The sequence below is a fragment of the Aedes aegypti genome, chromosome 3, assembly GCF_002204515.2.
Source record: "Aedes aegypti strain LVP_AGWG chromosome 3, AaegL5.0 Primary Assembly, whole genome shotgun sequence".
Taxonomy (NCBI): Eukaryota; Metazoa; Arthropoda; class Insecta; order Diptera; family Culicidae; genus Aedes; species Aedes aegypti.
In genome coordinates, this window is record NC_035109.1 from 95,125,911 (window position 1) to 95,153,442 (window position 27,532).

A 27,532-nucleotide genomic window follows, 5' to 3' on the forward strand; every position below is an offset into this window, starting at 1 on the left:
ATTTTATCAATAAATTAAAAAGATATAGCACAAACAAAGTGTCCACTTTATAAAATGAACAGTCCTTAATCATGTAAACATTGTATTGTATTTATGTCTTAATAAATTAATTTATAAGGTATGAATGAGCCCTGCATAAGAGGTAAAATACCTCAGATAATACCTTCTGCATATTCTACAAATACCAAGTTGATGATTAGATCAGGTATTGTAATACCTAAATAATAATGATGGATTTTCATATAAAAGTGAATTTTTTCAATAGTAGTTCAATACCTCCAGCAGTCCTCAATAGCTATCGAATACCAAAATGAGGTATTGATAACTGAACAAAACTTAATTGGGGTATGATACCAATATATGGTATATAAGTTATTGCCGAGTTATTCTTTCCTCCTCGGGGTGTGCTTAGTAAAACCCAAGCAGGAGAGTACTTTGTGATGGCTCCAGCAAGAGGAGCAGCGGTTGCAGAGGAGCTTCGAAAGAGGAATTTGGTGAGTTTGTTCTAATCTGCAGCGCATGATTGCAATGCGTAAATATTACATATGTCAGCCAGAACGCCTACCAAACGTATCCCATGGCACCACCCCTTCCATCAACATTCCACAACATCCCGTAACACCTATGAGAGGTAGTAGAGTTCTCTGCGTCTTTCTTAAGTAGGTGGTTCAATCAAAAATCCTTTCCCATTTCCCAGTTTTCGCAAGGACGTGGCCAGGACAGCTTTCGACTATTGGAGGATGCGTCAATATTGTCTAAGAGTTAGAAGTTAATCCCAAATTTCTGACTTTGGTAACGGGCGGTAACGGGCCCCCATATAAAGGCCTAGGACTGTACCACCTTCGACTTTGTGCGAAATGCTTAATACTAATGCTAATATACGATGTGTATCGTGCAAAAGTGTGGGATCACCAGAACTTACACTGATAGGCAAAATAAAGTGCCCACCTTACCAGTTTTCGAATTTCTACCATTGATTTGGTTCAAATTAAAGTTAACACACTTAAATCTTTTTTGATATTTTATTTTTGATATTCTTTCAAAATTGCACTTACGAAAATTTGATAAAAAAATAGAATTTTACTCAAAGAAAAAGAAAATCAATTTGTATTGAAAAAAAAAGTAGTGACAAAATAAAGTGCCCACTTCCTTGTTGATCCCAGAAAAGATGATTTAAGAAAAATAAAAAGCAAATTTATAGTTAATGTGTCCTCCTTTGGCCTTAAGGACTTGCTGGAGGCGCTTCGGCATGCTTTTCACCAGGTTTTGTAGGTGTTGTTGTTCTAGTTCTTCCCAGGCGCGCTTCAAGGCTTCAAAATAATTATTTTTGTTGGTAACACCAGTTTTGTCAACCCTGGCATCGAGAATCGCCCACAAATTCTTAATGGGGTTGAGGTCTGGGCTTTGTGGAGGCCATTCCAGCGGTTTAATCCGACAAGACCGGAAGAAAGACTTGGTCTTCTTGGCAGTATGCTTCGGGTCGTTGTTCTAGAGAAATATGAATTTCTCTTCAAGGCCCGTCTGGATCAGCGAAACCTCCAGATTTTCCCGCAAGATGTTGATGTAGGAATCTGCCGTCATTATTCCGTCGATTTTCACGAAGCTTCCTACTCCACTCCATGAAAAACACCCCCAGACCATCACATTTCATCACATCACACCTCCATGCGTCACCGTTCCTTGGATGTGGCGCTCCTGAAGCTCGAGCTGTTTAACCAAAAGCGGCGGGCCACATCCAAGGAACGGTGAAGCATGGAGGTGTGATGTGATGGTCTGGGGGTGCTTTTCATGGAGTGGAGTAGGAAGCGTCGTGAAAACCGACGGAATAATGACTAGATTCAAAATGATTCTGAAGCTTCCTCCCTGGTATAGTACCAATGAGTTACATAGAATATCCAATGTTGGAACATTGGAACAAATGTCAAATAAAATAATTAATAATTTCAGGCAAAAATCGTTACAATCTTCTATTGCCACGATTAATGCGTTATATGTTAAGGTTAAGTTAGGTTAAGTATATTAAAAACTTTTTTTTCTCTTATAAGCAGGTGAAATCAACTCACCTGTAAAAAATCTGAACTGCTACGTCAAATGAAATGTAATATGTTGTTAACAAAATGTTAATTAAATCTTAAATTTGTTTTACCAAATTAGGATGATAGTGTTGTCTAATAACACAGAACACCTAGATATAAGAAATGAATGTAATGTTTGGAATAATACTAACAAAGAAATAAAAAAAATAAAAAAAAAATACGGCAGATTTCTACATCAACATTTTGCGGGAAAATCTGGAGGTTTCGCTGATCCAGACGGGCCTTGAAGAGAAATTCATATTTCTCTAGAACAACGATCCGAAGCATACTGCCAAGAAGACCAAGTCTTTCTTCCGGCCTTCTTTTCTTTATCAAAATTTCGTAAGTACAACTTCAAAAGAATATCAAAAATAAAATATCAAAAAAGATTTAAGTGTGTCAACTTTAATTTGAACCGAATCAATGAGAGAAATTCGAAAACTGGTGTGGTGGGCACTTTATTTTGCCTATCAGTGTACTTAAAACACGCAAATTTAGTAAAATCTCAAAAACCAATTATGTTCGCTTCATTATTTACGTCCAAAAAAACCATACACTATTTGAATTGGCTAAAAAACGGCAGAGATATTGAAAGGATTTGCATGCGTCGTACTCAGGTGACCCAAACTAATTTACTTGAAAAACAGTTTTCAGCTTAGCATGAAATCGTATGGAATAGTCAAATTATATAGAGCATATCAGTTCTACATTCCAGCTTGATACTGTTAGGGGAACCATACAATGAAAATGGGAACATTCTTCAAAATGTTTGCAAATTTTATGCAACCAGAGTCCATCAACAACAGTTCAGACTAAACTTTGCCCATAGGACTGGTGGGTCATTTCCCTCTGAACGCAATGCAGGCAAGCGTTTTTTATTGCCATCATAATGCACACAATTGAATGCACATGGCACGCCGTCGTGGACAGGTGAAGAACGCCATTCGTGAATGAGAAACTCTTCGGGGCGGGTGAAGCAGAACTAAATTATGTATCTCTGGTTGATTTGACTGACTGGTGGTGGCAGTTCACCGACAGAACATCTGCCGTCACCGAGTGCGATTTTTTTTTCCTTTTCATACCTGTGGGAGTGTCACGCATGACTTCCTCTCCGAAAGCGCATGAAAGGGGGTGGGTTAGACGGAGTTCTTTGCGTTGTCAGTCGGAGTGCGATGACAACCGCAATCGTTCCGGAAGCTGGTCGCAGAGCAGTAAGAATGAAACCTAACTAGCCAAGTGCGGCTGGGTTCAAGGACTGTCTTTGTTCTTGGGAGCATAACAAATCTGTTTTTAATGCGCTAGAATGCGTCAAATTCTCAGGATAAGCTAAGTGCCGTTGATCAGATTACACGGTTTTCGCACATTAGAATGCTAAATTATGTCACGCAAATGGCACCTAAGTGTAGGCGATGATAATGGATACTGAAGCTAACGAAGATGACAGCGTTTCTCACGTTTTACAGTGTCAAAAATTCGGTTATTATGGTTATTATCAAAGTTAGATAGAAATATTCTTTCGGTAAAATTGGTTTTTTTCAACTTTCCATGCTAAATTCGAAATAAGCCAATTTTGCAGCTAAACTTGGGCTGACAAAATGAATGGGAAAATTATTGCCGTTCCGACAGAATATATTTTAAGCTTCCAATTACAAAATCTGAACGTTTTCGTAAAATCTCAGAGATAGATGTAAATTCGATAATAATCGAGATTGTGAATGCCTACAAATCCATAAGCAACATGCTTTTCATCCTCCTAAGCCTAGTGCTAACATCTGCAGCTACTAATCACAGCCATGCTGAAATTGTCTGGGTTCGAATCCCGTTCAGTCTAGATTCTTTTCACAATGGATTTTTTGGCTTCCTGTGCATCATCTTTAGTAATGTGAAAAACGGAAAACGTAATTTTTTTCGCACAATTAAAATGCTAATAAGACGTTCTCTAGTGAAATATGACAACATCATGTATGACCAACCGAAGTAATTCAAAATTGATCACGAAAACAGAATTTTTTCGATGACATTTTTCACGACGAAGAGAGATTTTAGCAAAATTCAATTAGCATATTAGTAATTTCCAATAGAGTCCTAGAGCCCTGTCTCAATTATGTTTATGCCATAAATACTTCTTCTTCTTCTTCTTCTTGTCATTACGTCCCCACTGGGACAGAGCCTGCTTCTCAGCTTATTGTTGTTATGAGCACTTCCACAGTTATTAACTGATAGCCTTCTTTGCCAAAGTTGCCATTTCCGCATTCGTATATCATGTGGCAGGTACGATTATACTCTATGCCCAGGGAAATCAAGGAAATTTCTATTACGAAAAGATCCTGGACAGGCCGGGAATCGAATCCAGACACCTTCAGCATGGCTTTGCTTTGTAACCGCGGACTCTAACCACTCGGCTAAGGAAGGCCAGAAACACATGTTTACTAATGTTTCAAATGTTTTTCTTTTGGTCAAGCCCGATTTTGTTTTTAGATTTTTGCGAATTTGTCGCATCTGTTGGTTTAAACTGAAGTTTTTGGTGTTATGTTTCCCGTGTTCCCTCTGAAATGTCAGATAGGAACAACCCTGGGTTAAAAAGTCAGATATGAACAACCCCTGTAGCGATTTTTGTAGACTAAGCGAACGTCAAGCATGCTCAAAAGTTTAAAGGTACAAATCAATTGAACGTTATATAGCCGTTATTTGGGCTGGAAAATTCAACGAAGTAGAAGCACTACCGGGTACCCCCGTTGGTTTGACCACATTTAATCTGAACACTTTTTAATTTGTACCCCGCTAATTTGCACACCGTTCAGATAAAAAAATGGTTCAAACGTCATTTAGCTCATGGAACGGAGTAAAGTGAAATGGAACGCTGTAGAACGGAACGCAGAATCAAAACAAAACAGTGAAAAATGCAACCAGAATAACGTTTCTAGGGTGACTAGTTGTTCAAATTGAAAATGAACCCCGATGGTTTGCATGAGGTACTGTTCAAATTAACGGGGGTGTACGGTGTCATGTTATCGAATAAAAACAAGATTTTATCAAAAGTTTTAGGACCCAGGTCTGGATGTCACGCCCCGCATTTAGAATGGAAAAGAAAACGAAGGTCTATAATAAAAGAAGACCGTGGTCTGGGCATTTTTTGGATGCTGGTAAGATTTACACAAAATCGGTCTCTTGTGGACCAACACAAAATTTGGGTAACTTTAACACATACGAAAAAATCCTTCAAGTGTCATAAAACATAAAAAAGAAAATAGAAAAGAATTAAGAACAACTTATCAGCATGTGAAAATATTACAAAAATTTTGTGTTGATTGAGAAGAGTCCAGTTTTGTATGAGCCGTAGGGGAAGGGATGGTAAAATGAACACCTTAAGGATATCATCTTGTTTCTGACAGAAAAACAAAGAATATGTATAGTTCTATCGCATAAGATCAACAATATGTTATCTGTTATCTGTTATGGATGTTATCTAAAGCGGCAACAAGGGTTCAGACTAAAATAACTAAATATTCACATATTGTTATCGCTAGCAAAAAACGATGCAAATGTTCATTTTACCTGCACTATGTGGGTAAAATGAACAGCTGTTGGTGGTAAAATGAACATCATGCAAAAAACTTAAGCAAAACTAATATTTTTGAAAAATTCCATTGCATTACTGAAAATCTATCTATAAATGATTGTAAACCATTCAAACAGAAATCCAAACGTATCAGATTTGACATCATTTTATTCATTCTTACTGAATAACCTCAAGATCTCCGAGCTAAAAGTTACGTCAGTTCTAATTTCCAAACGTGGTTTTCTAAAATCTTAGTTTTCGTTTATATTTTCACTTCAATTGACCTCCGTATCAACTCGAACACTCTGAATAATGCTCTAAATCGACCGTGCGTGATAAAAATCATTGAAATTGGTTTTTTCTCGGTAAAAGCCACGGTGTTAGTTTTACCACCACTTCCCCTACTCATACATCTTAATCATTTTACATCAGGTTTTTTTTACAGTTTATCTAAAATTACTTTAAATCAGCATATTACAACAGTCGTTTTTTGAATATTTCATGTATAAAAAAAGCTAGAGTTCTGGTGAATAGGGTCCTGAAGCCCTGTGTCAATTTTAATACCATACGTTCAGGCCAGAATCAAATGTTTATTCAATTTTGAAATGTATTTCGTTAAACTCGCTTGGTTAAACTCTAAATTTTAGTATATTTTGTTCTCCGTGCCTGTTTCGAAAAGGCAGATAGGAACAACCCCAGTGCTAAAAAGTTGAACTCCTGTGGTGCTTCTGTTGACTACGTGACGTCAAACTTGATCAAAAGTGATAATGAATCTTCGAGCTGTTTAGTGGAATACCTATAAGTAAATGGAAAACCTAATTTAGTAATATACCATTCAATTCCACTAGAGTTTATATCCTTCGACAGATACGCGTATTTCGACCTCAACTGTAAGGCCATCTTCAGAGTTTTGTTCAATGCAAATATCCTGACAGGTAATGTGTATTTAACAATACATGCGATGAAACAAAAACAAATATTAAAATTCAGTTATACATACAATCATACATACATCTCGCGTTCAAAACCTAGGTAGTTGCTTTTATATCCCACAAAAAATGTATAACAAAATGATAAAACGTTTCATTCAGTTACTTTTGTACCAGTGTAAAATCAAATCAAAGTAGTGTTTTGCTTTGATTCGTGGTTAAGTTACTATGTCTGTCCATACAACGGAGCGGTAAAAGCAGCGGTTAGGTAGAGAAAGTTGAAAGTCTTACTTATCTTCTTCTTCTTCTTTCTGGCGTTACGTCCCTACTGGGACAGAGCCTGCTTCTCAGCTTAGTGTTCTTATGAGCACTTCCACAGTTATTAACTGAGAGCTTACTATGCCAATGACCATTTTTGCATGCGTATATCGTGTGGCAGGTACGAATATACTCTATGCCCTGGGAAGTCGAGAAAATTTCCAACCCGAAAAGATCCTCGACCGGTGGGATTCGAACCCACGACCCTCAGCTTGGTCTCGCTGAATAGCTGCGCGTTTACCGCTACGGCTATCTGGGCCCACTTAGGGAAAGTCTTACTTATGCCAATTGTAAATCTGGAAATTAAACGTCCTGAAAGTGAAAAATCGAGTTAGTTTAGTGCGGAACGTGTAGGGTCCTAATTTCCTGTCCCAATTTTGGTGCCAAACGCTTAAGCTTAAGCCAAAAACACATGTTTACTTATTTTTTTTATGTTTTCGCATGTTTAAGTCCAAAAAACATATTTTTTTTTTAGATATTGTCACACCCCTTGGCTTAAACTCAAATTTTGGGTGTATTAAGCTTTCCGTGTCTCTTCCGAAATGTCAGATAGGAACAACCCCAGTGTTAAAACTATGGTGTTTTTTTGTCAACTAAGCGTACGTTAAACATGCTCTAAAGTGACAAGGTTCATTATTGGACCCAATTTTAAGTTAAGTAGTTGCAGTAACATGTTCTTTCGTATTATTAATTAAAAACAAGATTTCATTAAACATTTTAGGATTCCATTTCGTCTGTGAAACACATATGATCGATAAAGTAAGTTTGTTTACTTTTCTGACTTGAGACTGTTTGAATAAGTTTTGGAGATAAATTTTAACAATTTTTCACCATAATGTCAATCTGAATAACATGGAGATTCATTTTTTAAGCTCTCAATGTTCAAGAGTAATCAAATATTGCTTTGCTACAAAAAAAAAAAATGCAAAAATGTAAACGTAAGATCTAAGTATTTGGGTGATTTTCAGGATGGATTTATGGATTTCTCCAGAAATCCGTAATCAGTAATCAGTAATTTATCAAGGGATACATAGATGAATACCTCCAGAAGATACGTCGGTAATTCTACGCTGATGCTTCATGATTTTTTTTAAAAGAAATACTCCAAAATCTATCCCCGGATTTCTCTCAGGAATTCTTCAACTGATTTCTTCACTTGTTACTATGAGTATCTTCCTAATATTCCTACAAGAAATCTTCCTGGAAAACCAAAAAATATTTACTATGAGGTAGGAGAATTTTGTTTAAAAAAAATACCAGTAGTTCTAACATCGTTTTTTGGCAATTCATTCAGTCATTTTTAAAAAGAATTCCTTCATGGAGTATCCCAGGAAATGTTTCACGTGATTGCTTTAGGATTTTCTTTGGACAAACTTACGGTGCCGGATCCCAGTCATCCAATAATTTTTGCAAAAAATCTTTGACCGTTCTCTGCAGAAATTCATAGAGAAATCTCATAAAAAATTTCTGGATAAGTTCTCTTTGGATTTGTTTGAAGAATCTGATGAGAAATTTCAGAAGGAATCTTGGTAAGAATCTGTAAAGTTATTCTTAAAGGTATTCTTGGGAAAATTTTCGTTTAATACCACAAATAAATTCTGAACAAAAGATTCAGAAAATATCCTAAGTATCCCCAGAGTTTGTGAAGTTACTGATTTAATTCCGCAAGAAACAAAAACCTTTGAGGTAATCCTAGGATGGATACCGAGAAGGCTGATTCCTTGTTACATTTCACGAGAAATCTTCAGTGAAATTTACTGATAGAATGTCTAGGTAATCTTTGGAGTTATTTCTGAGATATGATTGCAAAACTTCGAAGTTATGGAACCCCTAATAAAACGTATCAGTATTTCTTGGTTCCTGTTTGGTCTCCTTTTGTTTCCAGTTAAGACTCTTATTGTTTTTGTTTTTCAACAGGCATGAGATTGCTTAAGTGCATTATTCAAAACACTCAATTGCTACCAGTCATAATTGATTGCACAATTCGAGCAATATTATTGGGACCAATCTCTTAAGATAATCAGGTGAAATGACAGGAGATATCATGAGAAAAAATAGCTGAATGTTGCGAATGATTGATTAAAATTATTCTAGAGGTGATTCCTGAAAAGTGTCAAAATAATCCCTAGAGATTATCTGAGTTTAATATTTGGAACAGTTTGAAAGGGAATGTTTGAAAAACAAAGTTTGTAATCCTTAAAAAATCCTCGTAAATATGTTCCTTGCGAGAATTTCTCGAAACAGTGCATTACTAATTCCTTGTGTCCTTTTGATAAAAATAAATTTCCTGTGTGTCCTAGACGAGCTATGGGAAGAAAATCTAGAGAAATTATGTGTTATTTTTTCCAATTTCATTATAACTCTTGGAAGCACAAACGAACAATTTTCGGAACAAATCTTGGAACGGTTCCTATTAAAATACCTGGGATTATCAATGAATACTCACTGAAAATATTTTAAATACTTTTTGAACAATTTCAGGAAGATTTTCGAAAGAGTTCTGCGAAACACGTGAATGTATCTCTGTAGATGAATTCTGCAAAGAGTTCCTGGGTAGATTTTACGGAAAGGTCCCCAGCAGAAACTGTCTGAGTTTCATAAGAGATTGTTTGCAGATTCCTTATAAGATCTAAATTGTTGAAAATTTAGAATTATATCTTTACACAGCTTAGGCAAAAGCCTGGTTTAATTGGTGAAGACCAGAGTAACCAAATAGAAGTTTTATATTTCGCACTGTATGTTACTATTGTGCTATTGTACAACTAACATACTCTATATTAGACGTATAACAGCTCTATTAGTTAAAAAAGGCGAACTAACAAGCTAAAAAAAAAAATCAAATATTAGATCAGTTATTATGATTGACAGTTGGTCGCTGTTAATCAAGACCGAACTTAGTGTTTTTATGGATTGTAGGCATTCAGAATTACAAAATATTTGCATCTTTTGCTGTAATATTGGAACTTATCTTTGTAATGAAACATGTGCATAAAAAACATAGTAATGTTTAACATTCAGTACTTGCCTTATCTTCAAACCATCTGTACTACAGTATATCTGAAAATCGACCAGTTGATTTTGTAAATTTTACTCTGACCAGACCAGGTCAGGTCAACCCTGCACTTATCAATTCACGCTCATGGACTGCACGGAAAAAAAATCCGTTGCCGGAAACATGAACAAAAAGTCATGATATTATAAAATTTAATGTTTCATGTTATCATGGGTACGAGTCATGAAACCATGACTATCATTCAAGAATTTGTATGCTCAGAGCGTTACACTAATCTAACTTAGGGACGTTCCGATATTGCAAAGTATCGATATTTGATTCGATACGATTATCGAATCAAAGCATCGATACCACCGATATATTGAATCAAAATATCGATATATCGGAATATCATATGATATATCTAAATAAAGCAAAATTCCTAAATCGCATAGAGACCTTTTTGTTTCAGTTTTTGCACACCTCTTACAAGCAGTGTAAGCTGGCTTAGTGGTAGCAAGCCTGCTTCCTGATCGGCAGGATGGGAGTTCGATTCCTGGTTGAACCATTTTCTTGTTTTTCTTTATGATTGTGTTCAACGATTTTACAGATTGTTCGGTGATTTTTCACCGAACCTTCAGCTGTTGAGATTACGGTGAAATTTCACCGTAATCCGTATTTTTTTTTAAGTGTGTATTTAGCAAACTCACAAGCTTTGAGAATGGTACCATGTTCAAATCCAGCTCCATCCCATTACTCCGAACGCCACTACCTCGAATGAGTCACTACCCCGAAAGCCATTACCCCGAACGCCACTACCCCGAATGAGCCATTACCCCGAATAGTATGAGATACAATGCTTTATCTTGTTTTGCTTGCAAAAATGATGACCATACTGTTATAGAGGATTGACCATTACACTGTTCGACAAAAACATTTTTTTGGATGGATCAGGGACGCGTTTATATGGGTCTTGAAGTGCAAGAAAAGTATAGAAAGAGGCCGTTTTCAAATGATTTGCAGCACCCCTGGATTATTTTTTGATAAAGCTTGAAAATTTGGCATTTTTAATCACAAAAAGTGTAATAAGCAAAATATTAATTTTTTTTTTAAATTCAATTATACAACCATTGAATTTGTCAAATCAATATTTTTTAGCACTGGATGACTTCAGGGAAACGTGCACCATTTCAGAAGAATATTGACATCTATTTTGTATATGAATTTGGAATGTTAACGATCATTAAGCAAGTATGTGAGGATGTGCACCATATAAATACTACTTTTTTCTATTTCAGACATCTGGTTCATTATATAATAATTATTATAGGTTCAAGAAGAAGCTTGATTAGGATTTGAATCTTTGCTCCATTAGATAAAGCAATGAGCAATGGAATCCATTAACATTTGATTTCAACAAGGATACGACGACTACGGAAAATTTATGTGTCTGTTATATTTATATGGGCTGGTTGATCTAAACTCTCAGCAGAAATACAAAATTAGGTTAGACACTGACATGTAAGTGGTCTTACATGAGCTAGTCGGTTTATCAGGAACCGATGGCGAAGCCTATGAAAAATGTGACAATATTGTTATTTGCGATATCCAAAGATTTTGATACGTACTCATTAAAAATAGATTACCTATCGTGAGGTCCATTTGTTATCAGAGTATCCCTAGAAATTACAGACTAATGTAAAATAGCAACCAACAATTCAGTAATCAACAATTTCACCTTTGTTGTGACACCACTCGACAGCCACTCAGGCAGGCATGAGCTCTTTTTGATTCAGTTTGTGCAAAATACTAATCATTTGTGAAAACTGATTAAGTGGTAACATGCCTGCTTCTTACTTGTAAGATGAAAAAAATCTTGGTTAAACCATTTCCAAATTTTTATTTTGTTCTACATTTTACATTTTTTCGGCAATTTTGATCAAACTTTCAAATGGAGCGTTAGTTTCTTGTTCAATGGGATGTTTTCTTCAAATGAGTTTAGTTGTAAGCATATTGGAAACATAAAGAAGTCGACCATTAAAATTAATTTTAAACTCGTTTCCCTTATGAGGCCAAACGTGTCCATTTATGAACCCTCATTCCCATATCCTCTAAATGAGTAAAAATGCTTTTCGATTAAGTGAAGAAACAATTTTTCAATACATTTATGATAAACAATTTTGCGAAACTTCACGTAATGTCTGTTTTTCTTTTTTTAAACAGGAAGACATATAAAAAAAGTGTTTTACTCATTTAGATTATATCACAATTTTTTGTGAAATTTATTCTAAATCTCGAAACTGAAAGTTTGATTAATATTGCCGAAAAATATGTGAAATATAGAATAAAAAAATAAAAAAAATCGAAAATGGTTTAACCAGAAATTTTTTCATCATACAAGTAAGAAGCAGGCATGTTACCACTAAATCAGTTTTCACAAATGATCAACATTGAGCACAAACTGAATCATAAAGAGCTCATGCCTGCCTGAGCGACTATCGCAAAAAAATGTGACAATGTTGATTACTAAATTATTTGTTACCATTTTCTGTTATTCTGTAATTTTTATAGGGATATTCTGATGAAATTTAATCTCACGATAAGTAAACTATTTTTAATGAGAACCTTTCGAAATATTTAGAAATCGCAAATAACTAGCTCATGTAAGACCACTTACATATCAGTGTCTAACCTAATTTTGTATTTCTGCTGAGAGTTTAGATCAACCAGCCCATATAAATATAACAGACACATAATTTTCCGTAGTCGTCGTATCCTTGTTGAAATCAAATGTTAATGGATTCCATTGCTCATTGCTTTATCTAATAGAGCAAAGATTCAAATCCTAATCAAGCTTCTTCTTGAACCTATAATAATTATTATACCTATAATGAACCAGAAGTGTGAAATAGAAAAAAGTAGTATTTATATGGTGCACATCCTCACGTACTTGCTTAATGATCGTTAACATTCCAAATTCATATACAAAATAGATGTCAATATTCTTCTGAAATGGTGCACGTTTCCCTGAAGTCATCCAGTGCTAAAAAATATCGATTTCACAAATTCAATGGTTGTATAATTGAATTTAAAAAGATATTGATATTTTGCTTATTACACTGTTTGTGATTAAAAATGCCAAATTTTCAAGCTTTATCAAAAAATAATCCAGGGGTGCTGCAAATCATTTGAAAACGGCCTCTTTCTTTACTTTTCTTGCACTTCAAGACCCATAAAACGCGTCCCTGATCCATCCAAAAAAATTGTTTTGTCGAACAGTGTTATGTATGCGTCTCTAATGTAAACTGGTAATCTATGCTGTGTAAAATTCGTCGGTAAAATTTTCATCATATATTTTCCTTTTATTTATATATTAGCTATTCTTCCGAAATATCTTGTTGGCAACTACCTTCTTCTTTTTTATTCTGGGACAGTGCCTGTTTCTCAGCACAGTGGGCACTTTTGCAGTTCAGTGGTTCACTCACAAATTTCATAGCGCCAAAAAATTGTCGTTTTTGACACCTATCCACCCGTCGTAATTTTTTGGAATTTTCCTTGTCAATTAACCATTATTGAACATGTGCCTCTAAGCCAAAGCATGTCATGGATTTTCAATGCAGTAAGATCCACCATCAGAGGAATTCGAACCCATACCCCATACCCATATGGTCTTTTTGAACAGCTGCGTGCTCACCGGTACACAATGGTCGGAAAAAAATGAAGTTTGGCCAAAACTAGTTTTATTGCCTTAATCGATGAAATATGTAAACCTTATATGTTATTTGGCGTTTTTATTGTTTCAGAAGGGGTTATTCACACATTACGTAACTTTTTTGAAAAAAGTTTTTTTGTTTCGTTAAAAATGTTATCAAACTGGGCTGAAAGCACTTTTTTTTGTATTTGACCGAGTTTGATCAAAATGTGTATGAACAGTGATGAAATATATTTTAAGTAAACTTTATATGAAAAATATCTTCAAAATATATGAAAATATTGAAATATTCAAATAGCTCTAACTTGCAAATCAGCAAATTTCTGCAAAAAATTTAAACGTTTTTTGTGAGATCTAAGGATGCATTTTGATGTGCAATATTCAAAATGGCGGCGACATGACGTGACAAGAGTTGTTTTTCATGTTAAAAATCATCAAAATTACTAAAGTGTAATATTGAATAGTATTAAAACTTCCACCAAATATTTTTTTCCACCTTCATGCTCGATAAAAGTGTTGAACCATAAGCTTTCAGATAGTGCGTAACATTGGGGAAATATTGCATTCCTAAATTATAAATTTTGTGCTTTATTTTATTGTAACATTTTTCAATTTTTTGACTTTAGCCAGTTTGCCGTCATATAAGTCAGAGAAATTTAAATTTTAGGTCAATTTCAATTAAGGATCATAATAATATAATACATGAGGTATATTTTAAAATAATAAAAAACATAAAAATCTCAAAAAGCTGGTGGCTGTTTGGGCACGTCAGGAGTTAATCATCAATGTTAACTTCCTTTTCCCGATCAGCCTAGATAGCCGCGTAGTGTCGGTAGCGGTTGTTTCAACTGGCTAAGAATTAACACTACGGACTGCCTGTTCCGGTGGTAAAAGTCCACCTCACAGGTGACCCCTAATTCATACGGCTTTAAGCTTACCGTGCCAAAGAATGAATGGTTAGGGGGGTCTAAATAAAACCTAGCCGCAAACGGAGCCTGTGGAGTTCCAGGGCGCCCTCTACAGTATTATGCCCTTCCTGTGCTACCCGGAGCAATGGTGCAGGTGACCTTGTGTTTCTCCGAGATAATCGGCTGCCCTTCTTCAGTCTCAAGCCTGAGGCTAAATAAGGGTGGGATTATTAAAACATTGTAATTTAGTTTAAATTTTCACCTCTATGGTTTCGCATTATGCGTTTTATGCAGTGTAATCTGTGCTTTTCGCCTTTGGCGACTTTTAAGAGCTACCGATCTGGTTTTTGTTCGCTGCTGATCTTTTTCGTTCTGAGATGGCGAAAAGCTTAATCCTGCCTAGTTTGGGTAGTGGCTACGGCTAGGATAGCTTAGTTAGATCAATCTCCAGCATAAAATGTCAGCAACGATCAATCTTTGTAGACTCATGCAAATGGTACAGCTCAAGTGGCGGTAGTTCAAAAACCTTACTTTTGTGAACTTTTATCTAGGTAACCTAGTGGACCCAGTTTTTGCTACTTTCAGAAACATGAAATGGCATACTCGCGTGCCATGCCTCGTGCATACGTGCTCGTGAATAGCGCTGACGTCGCTACACTCATTTCTGAGTTAACAACCAGAGATGTATGTGCTGTCACAATTGATATTTCTATATGTGACCTCAATAGGAAATACGTCTTTCGTTTTGTGGTGTATTTACCACATGATGAACCATCCCCAATGGATGATTTCAAACGAGTTATCGTTCACTGTCTATGAAAAGGCCTTCTGCTGATTGTGGGCAGTGATGCTGATACTCATCACATCATCTGGAGCAGCTCAGATATCAATTTGAGAAGCTCCAGTCTGATGGAATGCTTAAGTAGTTCTAATCTTGGATTACTTATTGTAGGAAATCGCCTACATCTCTATATGAACATAAGAATGTAAATTCGCAGACTATGCATTTGTTATACTCCACAAACTGTGAATTGGTTGTGACCAAATTCCATGGATTTTCTCCGTCCATTGGAAATCCTAGTGATTTGGATGTTCCCACTTCCGGTGAATTGGGACACAATTGTCCTTGCTTTGAGTGATCTCAAAATTGCTTGTCACTTTGCTTATAGAAAATGTTCCCCACAACTCCCTTCGCGGGACGAGTGGATGTCTGTACATTACTGAGCCACTCCAAAGGTGGCTAAGTATTTAACAAATCTGTCAAAGCAGAATTGCAGTCGCTTGGTTACAACCTTAACTGGCCACTGCTGACTCAACTATCACATGGCAAATATTCAGTGTGTTGATACATTTGTGTGTGATAGTTGTGATTCCGATTATGGAACTTCTTATCACCTGATATGTAACTGTCAAGTTCTCGCGTAATGGCGATTCCAATTACTTGGTAAACACTTATTAGGTGAAACTGATTTCAGTAACCTGAATCTTCAGGACCTTCTGTTATTCTTAACCCGCTGTGGTAATGAGCTATAGGCTCTCTTTACGCTCATGCGTTTTGCAGTGCCCTTTTTAGGGCGCTGTTCGAACCCATTGTGGTATGGAGCTACATGCTCTTAATTCGCTTATGCGATTTTCCCTCTTCAAGGGACCCCACTCCTATTTCCTCCCATCTTCCCCTTCCCTTTCCTCTCCCATCGGGTAGATGATGAAATAGGCTCAAACATGGCGATGGCACAAATCTCCCAAATGGCGGGGAACGTGCCTCTGGAGCCGGCCTTCTGATACCTGATAGGTCAATTTCAATTAAGGATCATAATAATATAATACATGAGGTATATTTTAAAATAATAAAAAACATAAAAATCTCAAAAAAAGTTTTTGGTAGTTTTGGCCGCCCCTTTATATGGAGCCCGACCATTGTGCGGTATTTGGACTTCTTGGTGATGTTAATATTTCTATTTTGTTTAAACAAATATTTTTCTTTCTCATGAATACAGGTTGTGCGATAGCATCACGTTTTTATAGCAATTATTCACGTTATAGCAAGCATCTAACCAGAAATTTGCCCTTCTTTCTTTTACAGGCTGTTCTTTTAAATTTTCGTTTGATAAGCTAGGCACTAATATTACCATATGTAACAGCTATTGTTCTAAAGGGTTTATGGACAAAAGGTCGAAAGACAAAAGGTCGAAAATGATTTGCATGTTGGAAAATTTTTCCTTCTTTGAAAATCGATTTTCGACCTTTTGTCCCTTATTTTTTGTTCTTCGACCTTTTGTCCTTTCGACCTTTTGTCTTTCGAGCTTTTGTTCTTTCGACTTTTTGTCTTTCGATCTTTTGTCATAGATCTCTTTCAAGCTTAAGGCATTTATTGAAGTTAATCCTGTTAATTCTAATCAGAAATTTTCCCTTCTTCTATCTTCTTGCATTATAACAGTCAGGTCTCTTAATCACTAAACTGATCACTAATTTTCTGACATCATCATTTATTCATTGTATTGAATCAAACACAACCCATTCGGGGTAGTGGCGTTCGGGGTAATGGCATTCGGGGTAGTGGCGTTCGGAGTAGTGTCATAGAGTCTCAAATCCTTTTTTAGAACTGGAAATTTATGGAAGTCTTCGAATACCCGCCCGAACATGATTTTGCATTTTTACATTATTTCCATAAAAAAAGCATTCTTCAACAGAAAAAACTCCACAACACACAATTCGACAATAGTTAAGACAAACAACGTTCATTCATTACAAGATTGATTGATTGTGGTGCTCTATTAGTAAGAATAAAATTGTGTGATACGATATATCGGAAGAAAATATTGATACCACCGATATATAGAATAGGAAATATCGATACCAAAATATCGAATATCGAAAGCAAAATATCGATACTCCGACATATCGGAAGTATTGGAACGTCCCTAATCTAACGGTCACACATCTAACCACCGTATATTCGTGTTTCTGCTAGATATGTGGCACTCGCCATAAGTTGTCCTTTTCGGAATGTTTTAACGATTTATGCCGATCCTGCTTCATGATATCATGACCACTTTTCAAATCAAAAATAAGATTCTAAAATTTCAGATAACTAAATCCATGAATAGTGCTTATGTATTCATAAATATTAATCATGGTTCCAGCATACATACTTCATGATTTGATGTTTTAAATTGACACTTTTCTTCGCAAAAAAAATTAGAACGTAACATACAGCTGGCGTTGTGATAGAATGATTGTTGACAATATGTGTATTTTCATAACATGGAAATACTCGTTCCTCACGAGCTCATGACTCTTTCTCCTTGTTTAGAATGCCTCATTTAAAACTGTTAAACTGTTTTCGTCTGTAGGTAATTCTTTGTTGCTACCTACTCATGCATTTAAAATCAGTATTGCAAGTATATTATACCCATAATAACTTTCACTGTTAAAATCATTCAAGATTTCTACCCTAATTATAAGCTAATTATGCAAAAAAAACAGATACACGGAAAATCGCTTCAGTGAAGTAAACATAATTAACAGGATAGTAATATCAACACCAACAACTTATTTTCTGTGAAGCCATTGTCTAAACGATTAAATTAAATATTGTTTTTGTTTGGAAGTGAAAATTAGATCGTAAATTACAGTTTTCACGTTAAAAAACTGATGCTGCAACTTTTCCAAATATCAATCGATTCCTATAATTTTTGGAGTTAGAGTATCTTATTTGAATAGCATTCAAAACATCAAACAGCATTCATAACATTTGTTTTCAATCCAGTTAATACATTTGTCCCTCGAACTTTAACAATAGAAATATTAGTAGTAGAACGCTAATGACGCGATTGTCACCAAACTGATATCAATTTTTATTACCCTAAATTATGGTTTTTCATTGTTTGTTCTATACCATGATGTTGTTTTGGTTTTTAAAATTAATCTGACTCTTTGAGGCTCGGTACTCACGCTGTCAGTTCGTGGCAAACTAGATGTTGGTAACACGAACAGCAGCGACATTAGCATTCTTAGGTTAATGCTTCTACTACTTACTTTAACCCACCTTACTCTAATGTTCCTGAATTTCTAATTAGAAAAATGCGTACGTATGAGTTGACTCAAATTAGCTAATAATAAGTGGTACAGAACGGTAAAACCGTAAAACAGTTTTCGTTCGTCTGTAGGTAATTCTTTGTTGTTGCCTACTCATCCGTAGTGCAAGTGAAAATCCCCACTGTGAGAATCATCTTAGACTGCTACTCATATCCGACCTAGACAGTAGAACATAGCCATCATAATCGATGAGCATTTTCCTTAAATAAACAGCAAAATCATGTTTCACTTACTTTTTGATCCACCCGAAGAGTCCCATGATGCTTGTAGAAGCTCCGTTGGCTGCTGCTGCGTTTCCTCGCACTCTCCGCTATCCGTTACAATCCAGTAAACACAATTGCGGAACAATTCGGTTCAGCTGCCCCCCAGTAACAATAATTCACCTGTTGCCAACGCCCGAAAAAGGCTTCCAATTTCACACTTCTTTCTTTTCTTCGACCAGCAGTATTACACGCGCCTTCAACACTATTACTCATGAGCACAATGCCCCTTGTCTGTGTCGTCGTCCATCAATAGTTGCAACGATTGTTTGCCCCATGCCCCAACGGCTCCCCTCGGAAAACAATCAACAAATCACCGTAAAAATCGACATAATCAAGGGATCATTCGCATCCATTGCCTCTTCTATTCGGTTTCGTTACCTATGAATAACTCATTTTTCATTATGCGGATGCTGTATTATTCCGTCACTATCCGAAAATTACAGCAGCCAGTGTATTTATCTGCAAAAATCACTCAAACACGCCTTCCTCCGGAATTAATATCACACCGAAACCCGAACCATCACTTCCCCATAAGGCTGGTATGCCATCGAAAGTAACATCCGAAAAAAAGCAACCTCGCAGTCACAGCCGATCGTGTAACTGATTGCCGGATAATGATCGCCCAAATTGTATGCCTTCAATCGCTATATCAAAACGGTATTAAATTAATCCTCCGTTCACTCTGCCACTGATTGCCTGTTTGATCTCCCGATCGACGATTTCGGTTGCACAAAAACTGTTGAATTTAGTCACTGAACTAACTGCACTGCTCATCAAACACGATGCACAATAGATCACAATTTCGGACCTTAATCCATTGTGTCCACTACTACCTCAATATCTAAAAAAGCAAATCCATTTCACTATCACTGCGATCTCCTTCGCGCAGACTGTATAGTATATACGATCGAGTATTTACAGCGGTTCACGCAATCCCTCTTGTGCGGGTGCCGCTGGTAAAGCACGTGTTTTCGCGCAACGTTACTATGGTTATTCGGCGCAATGACGCTGAAGCTGAAGCAAAGCGGCGAGGTAGCGATGCGCGCAGCACACTAAACAGACGTCCGTACCCGTCAGCTGTCAAGTCGCGAGTGTGGTTTCGGCGTCGGTCTTTGGATTGGTTTGGATGGTTGGCGACCGCCATGAATGAGGAGAGACTGGAGCAAGAGTCCGTTGTTTGTTCCACCTGTGGCACCGAATGATGGTGCACGCGGCGTTGTTTTCGAAAACTATTCTTCTGGGGTCTCTCTTCGCTTCGCATCCATCATCCGTTTACCTATGATGCACGTATGCGCCGTGGTGGGTTCTGGACAGTGACCATCACCTCTCGGTATTTTGATTTCGTTCTTTCTGTGTACCTCTAGTTCTAATTGGGAAGTCGCTTGTTCCGTGATGGGTTTAGGTTACATGCATTGCTTGGGATTCCAGAAGAGGCAAATTAAAGGGAAGCGGACGATGTAAAGGTGGGTGAAATGTTTGGGAAATTTAGAATGAACGTCCCATTTTACTTCGAATGCATGACGGGTTGTAACCAGGTTCTAACTGTTAGAGAGTTTGTTCTTGCTTCCCATCATCTTCCGAACAATTCCAGTTTGAGATGAACAAATTGTGGTACCTACATATTAGGTTCATACGAGAAGAGGATAGCAGGTAGGTAGCATTAAGATGATTATTATTTGCACCATTTGATCTGATCATTTCCAAAGAGACAATAACACTTTTTCTTATATGCATTGATGAGTTGACGATGGGTTATCCTCGTATTACTGTATTATTGCTAGTCATGGTCTAGCCTCAAGTATTAGAGTTGTATTAGAAAACGTTAAGCGTAAAAATTATTTTCCACATTTTTCAATGCCATTATTGACCTGTCACTCTTAAAATTGTTGACACGGAGCATGTGTTCGAGTCTCACAGTTCTATTTTTGTTAGTGTTAAACTCCTTTAGGTATTATTGATAATGCGGGTTAGAAACTGCGAGATTCACAACATACTAAACAAAACAACATAATTTCTGTTAATCATTTAAGCAAAACTAATACAAGAGTAAATATTATTAGTATGACACATCATGTCAGAGCTATTTTTGTTAAAATCGAAAACATTCAAAGCTTAAAAATCGAATATTAAAAATAGATGGGTTTTAGCGTTTTTGAAACCCTCACAAACAATTCGTTTTACAATTATGATTTGATGAAAATTTAAAGTTCGTCACTTATACTTGAAACTTGAAAGTCCAGTTATAATAGAACATGCATCCGATCGCAAATCTCATAGTCAAAATCATTTCTACAAATTAGAGCCATTTTTGTAATCAAAGCCAGAAATTTCCATATAATGTCCCAAGCAACCAAAAGTTCAGATAAAAAAGCATGTTATGGCTTAAGCAGCTCGCTTTTTAAGTAATTAACCGAACTTGAGTTCACATAAAGTTCGTTTAAGAAGCTTAAATAGAATGATGTTTACCATAAAGTAGAAAAAAAGTTGGACTCGAACTTTTTCTGAACTTTCTAGTTGCGAATAAGTGCATGAGTTACTTTTCGGAGAATCAAGTTCTGTTAATACTCGAGACGGGGTTGGTGGTCTGATGGCTACCGCTTCTGCTTCATAAGCAGAAGGTCATGAGTTCAATCCCAGGCCCGTCCCTTTCCTTGTACTTTGTAGTTGTATATCTCTCACTTGCTTCTATCTTCCATTCTAAATCTATCACACTCAAACTATTCGTTCATAGCAAACGCTAGAACCAGAGACGGACAAGAAACCGTTTCCCTAACGCTTCCATTCTTCCACGCGCATGCCTTTCCTTACGCCTGATAAATAGACAGTTTGCTAACCACAAAAGCAAACCTCTCTGCCATGCCTTTCCCCCAATCCAAACACTCCTGCATGAATTGGCGTAGATGCAGTGGTATATACGGTCTACGTGGGAGCCAGTTTAATGCATCATCAATTTCTGCCCCTTCCCCACATTGGTCTGCATTCTGACGTGGCAGGCACCATTGTCGCTAAAAATAGAAGATCACCAGCACTTATACACTGAGGATGCCTGTTAGTCCCAAGCAGTCATTCGGTTGGTTCCTTGTGTAAGTGCAGCTGATCTGGCGATACTGGAGTAGCATCCACGGGCGGCCAATCAAGCTCAAGCTCAAGCTCAAGCTCAATCAAGTTCTGTTAATACTCGTTATGTTCTCTTAATCAGCGATAAAATTTAATTGGAACCCAAAAAGTACTAGAAGTGAACTTTTGGGTTCACTGTTCAAGTAAAATCCAAACTTTTGGTTGCTTGGGGTGCCCTATTTGCTCTAAGTAATTCATGCGGTTTTGTTTCAAATATATCTTTTTATCTTCCAAAAACGTTTAATTAATATTAAATTCAATGTTGAAAAGTGAATATGAATCGATATCTTCACAGGAATATTATTTTATACCAACTCATACAGCCTTATAATAGTATTTATCATGCACGTTTGGTCTTAACCTTGCAAAATTTGACTATATCAGCCCACTTGCATGCAAGTTTCCCAGCTTGTTTGGCAATTTATTTGCTTAATTTGCCACAGAATTCAAATTTCATGTGTACTAGCAAAGTTCATAGTACTTTAGATGCTCAAAAATTATTTTTTGGTGATTAATAAAAGTATAGTAATTTGCCATATAAGAAAAACGAAGAGACCGCAAGCATGTTGAATAAACCAGTTTAATCTGAATTTTATCTCGCATTTTCCACCAAAATGAAAATGAAAGTTTAAGTCCTATTTTGCATACTTGCTGGATTATATCACAAAAAAGTTAACTTTAATACTTTAAATATCATGTTAACATCAATGGAACATGTGACCAAAACCAAAAACCGACTTTGAATTATATGCGGCATTGAATTATATCGGCCCATCTAAAATGATTTGTTATGCAATCTTTGAACTGCAATCAATAACTTAGATATCAGCACTTATTTTAAAAATATATAATGAAAAAAATACAAGGTTGATTTTGCATTAAAATGATCAAATACACGAGTTGTAAGAATTTTGAAATCATTTTTAGATTCAAGAGGTCCAAATTTAGAAAACAGTAAAAATTTTCATTTTAAAAACCTGCTTTGTTAAATGGTGATCAATTTTTTAATGCAATTTAAATAACAGTCTGTGCAGAAAATGGCTGAAGACGGTGTCCGTGAAATCAGTTTAGAAAATACGGATGTGGTACGGATGTGTGTAAAGTGTTGAAAAAAAAATGAAAATTCAAAAATTGAGTCGAAACTGAATTATTTTATTGTTTCGGATAATTTCTACAATGGCGCAGAGCGGTAGGTATGATACATATACTTACCTTATTTTTGATAAAATGAATGTGCTATGAGTGTCCGAATAAGTGAGAATATCTAAAGCAGATGGATTTTCGAGAAAAATATGAAGAACTAGTGATAGCTGGTAGCTGGATGATTTGACAAGATTTGGGATGCCTGTTTGGTAACGAAAAGTGAATAAAATGTGGAATTGGCAGAGATTCTATCAGGGCTGGTAGCGAATCACATGGAATTGGAGAAGTTGTATCAGGGTTGATAGCGAGTCACTGTTTGCGACAAAACAATAACATTTATTCTGAAAAAATGTTCAAAAAAGCATTATTCTTTGATTGCAGTATGCAATTGAAAAGAAATTTTAGTACAAATGTTTGTCTGTTTAATCGAGATAGTGAATAAAATGGATAGAATGAATGGTGCGGAATTGGCAGAGATTATCACCCCTATTCTTGTTTACGGCGGATCCAACTTTCGATCGAATCCTATTCGTTCGAATCCACGGCCCATTTGATTTTGCTGGCGTAAACGGGAATGCAAAACGATTTTCGATCGAAAGAGCATTCGAACGTAAACAAGAATAGGGGTGTATATCAGGAGTGGAAGCGAATCATTTTTGTTTGGAATTGTAGAAATTGGATCAGGGCTGGTAGCGAATCACTATTTGCAACAAAAAGTCATTTTGTTATAAATTATTATTTGATCATATTACGCAATTGAAATAATATGTTAGTACAAATGTTTGGTAGAGAAAAGTGAATAAAATGGGTATAATGAATGGTGCGGAACTGGCAGATGCTTTTTCAGGGCTGGTAGCGAATCATTTTTGGTTTGCAATTTTAGAAATTGTATCAGGGCTGGTAGCGAGTCACTGTTCCAAAAAAAATCATTGTTTTAGCAAATGGTTAAGAAAAGCAAATCTTTGGTACAGAAAAGTGAATAAAATGGATATAACGAATGGTGCGGAACTGGTAGATGTTATATCAGGGCTGGTAGCGAATCACAGTCGGTAGGATACATTCTTCGAGCATGATAAGCTCAATCTTTGATAGCGTAACGTAGATTAGCTAAACGATTATAATTTTTTTAAGTTAAACGGTTATAAAGATATGATAAAGAAATGGTTCAATGATTTGAGATTATTGATATCTGATGAGTTCTTTGGAATTAGAGGAATTTATATGATAATATAATGTGTAAACTGGGATATTCTAAGCAAGTTGTTGAATTGTTTTCTGGTTTCTGTTGCTTGATGGATTCTTCGAGCCTGAAAAGCTGTTTACTGGTACCATATATAGATGCATTAAAGTCATACTAAGAGGAGATGACTTAAAAGAAATAGAGGAATTTGTGTAAGTAATAGAGGAATGGATTTTTTTGTGAAAGCTGTTAGCCTGAATAGATCTAAAAAAAAGTATTAACAAATCCAGTTAAGCAATTCTATGAATTGTACAATTATTAGAATTATTAAATAATTCTACTTACTGTAAAATATGTCAATTGAGATGTACTCAAAATTGAATGGATTTTTTTATTTGAACGCTTGATTGGTACTTCTGGAGAATGGTAAGCTTTACCCAAGAGAGTGTTATCGAAATCCATCAAAAAAAAAAGTGTTAAAGAAATCAGTTGAACAAGTCTATTAATTGTAGAATATGTAGATTGAGAGGTGTTGTACAAGTTTATGGACAATTTTTGGTTTGGACGCTTAATTGGTACTTTTGGAACCCGGTAAGCTTCATCCAAGTAAGTATCGAAATCAGTTTGGGTAGTTAATTAATTGTAGAATATGTCGATTAAGATGTGTTGTAGAAGTTAATGCAAATTTTCTGATATGAACGCTTATTTGGTATTTCTGGAGCCTGGTAAGCGCCACCCAAAAAAGTGTTATCAAATTATTGATTATAGAATATGTCGATTTAGATATGTTGTAGAAGTATGATAAAATTACGATTTTGATGCTTGATGGATAAGCTTCACCCACAAAAAAAAAAAAACGAAATCATTTGAGCATGTCTATTAATTGTATAATATGTACATTGAGAGGTGTTGTACAAGTTTATGGACTTTTTTTTTATTTAGACTATTAATTGCTATTTTTGGAGCCTGGTAAGCTACATCCAAGAAAGTGTTATCTTAATCAGTTGAGGCAGTTTATTAATTGTAGAATATGTCGATTAAGATGTGTTGTAGAAGTTAATGCAACATTTCTTATTTGGACGCTTATTTGGTACTTCTGAAGCCTGGTAAGCTCCACCCAAGAAAGTGTTATCGAAATCATTTGAGGATGTTTATTGATTGTAGAACATATCGATTTATATTTGTTGTAGAAGTATAGAAAATTTATGGTTTTGGCGCTTGATGGATACATCTGGAGCCTGGTTAGCTCCACCCAAAAAAAAAAGTGTTATCGAAATCAATTGAGTAAGTCTATTCAATGTAAAATATTCCGATTGACAGGTGTTTTACACACTCAAAATAATCCAAACGTCATTTTTACGTGAAAATATACGTGAATTTTTTTCCATCGCACTTTTTACGTAGCTCTTACGTGAATCATAGGTAGCCCAGAATAAACGCATGAACTTTTGAACTTCGGCGCTACACGTAGATCTACGTGGATTTCGTAACCAGTGGTGTGTTGAAGTGTCCAAGATTTGTGAGACTATCGGAATTTTGTGTATCGTTTTGTTGTTAAATAACTAATAAGCATAAAGCATAAGCATTGATGACCATACAATTCGTAGTTGCTACTCCGTGATTGACCAGAATAATCGAAGTTGCACAAGGAACCAACAGATGTAGCTTGGGATAGCTTTCCATCTTCAATGTACACTTTCGAGAACTCCAAACATTATAAAGTCAATAACGGCGCCGGCCACGTCCTTACGGTCATCGGGGAAAGGTGGGATTATGAGTGTGACATCCATTGTTACTAGAGACCGAGATCACCTCTGCATCTCCATGGTTGTCACAGGGAGGAATTTGTTAGTGGGGAGGGTTCAAAAGCTACATAATCAGGATTCATCTTGGCAAGTGATGCGATCCATGCAGCCTTAGTTCAAACCAGGGGGGGTATACGCAACGAGGTGCGCCTACCGTTCATGTTTTGTGGGTGTGTTCGTGTGGCTCAGAACGCTGCTAGACATCCCGCTGTTTGAGTGTTGAAAAGCATCAGCATTTGCTGCCTGGCATGGCCCGCGTTTTCGACCTGTGCTGTTTGGCCGGCCCGCGTGAGAAATGATGCTGTTTGGGACGGCCCGCGTGAGAGATGATTGTTAGGCGAGCTTTGTTTGTAGTTGACAGCCGTACACCCACCCTGGTTCAAACAGTCACTACAGACAACATGTTCCTAAAGTAAGTCTACACTTTCAGTGTCGAACCATTCAAAACGATTTCTGTAATGAAAAATGTTGGATAAGAGATAAGGTATATGTATTTGAATACTTTTTAAACAATTACAAGAGTCTTTGCCGACACTTAATGTAAAAAAACATTAATGTTTTGTAAAAAGAAAAAATATACATAAAAGTGACTTTTCTATCGTTGTCATGATTAAAAAGTTTTTCACAATAAAATATACATTAAAAATGAAAGCATGAAACGAGCTCACCAAATTGATCCTTCATCCCTCACTAAGCAGCCATAAGCTACTTTATCAGCATACTTGATATACACACGGCAACGCGAAAACCGAACTAGCTTGCATGGGTCTTAAAATGCACTGCCCAGCAAACGAAACGCGTGGCAGAAAAAAAAAACGTCACTCCGGCGACGCGAAAACCGAACCAGCTTGCTTGGGGCTACAAATCACTCCGTTTTGTTGTTAAATAACCAATACCAAGAAAGTTTCAAATTATTCCAAACTGGACACCACCCAACACCCACTGTGAAGAACGCAGCCGCATTGTATTAGTTCCGCTACTCACCACCAGACGCCGAGAAGGATAAGGATGGGCTGCCATTGTGGGTGGTGTAAAGAGGGCCATGATGAGGCGAAATGAACTGGGAGTTTATTAGCGGACAAAAATTAACCGCCATCGCTGAACCGACAATTACCTTGCCACATTCGTGAGAGCAAGACGTGAGCTAGCTTAATTGGTTGCTGAAAACTATAAATTCATAAAGAAAGTGACTTCGGTCTAAAGAGTGGATAGTGATAAGAGCGAGCGGATATACATCCAGGACCCCGTAGTTCACCGTAGTTCACCCATAGTTCAACCCTGGGAGGGAGAAACCGATACGAAATTTCTGTACGTCATAATGAGCCGAGATTCTGCTGTCACGAACTGTCACTGTGAGCCCGGATCTTAAACAACGGACAAACATGGAAAAAGCGCGTAATTGATCAAAACATATTTTTGCATTTCATCAAATG

At 36.4% G+C, this 27,532-nt stretch overlaps 1 protein-coding gene across 3 annotated transcripts in view; it reads right to left on the bottom strand.

Moving 5' to 3' along the window:
* LOC5570969 overlaps positions 1-19,908 on the bottom strand; it is a 162,390-nt gene extending 142,482 nt beyond the window's left edge. The window contains exons 1-2 of one of the 3 annotated variants that reach the window (XM_021849907.1): positions 19,430-19,908; positions 18,825-19,232 (exon numbers count right to left, since the gene is read on the bottom strand). In XM_021849907.1, the coding sequence (XP_021705599.1) occupies positions 18,825-18,850 (26 nt within the window). In that variant the 5' untranslated portion in view covers positions 18,851-19,232; positions 19,430-19,908. Of the gene's footprint in view, positions 1-18,824 lie in introns of all 3 variants that reach the window. The other 2 variants (XM_021849905.1, XM_021849906.1) reach the window with 2 other exon arrangements.
* Between the last annotated feature and the right edge of the window lie 7,624 nt (positions 19,909-27,532).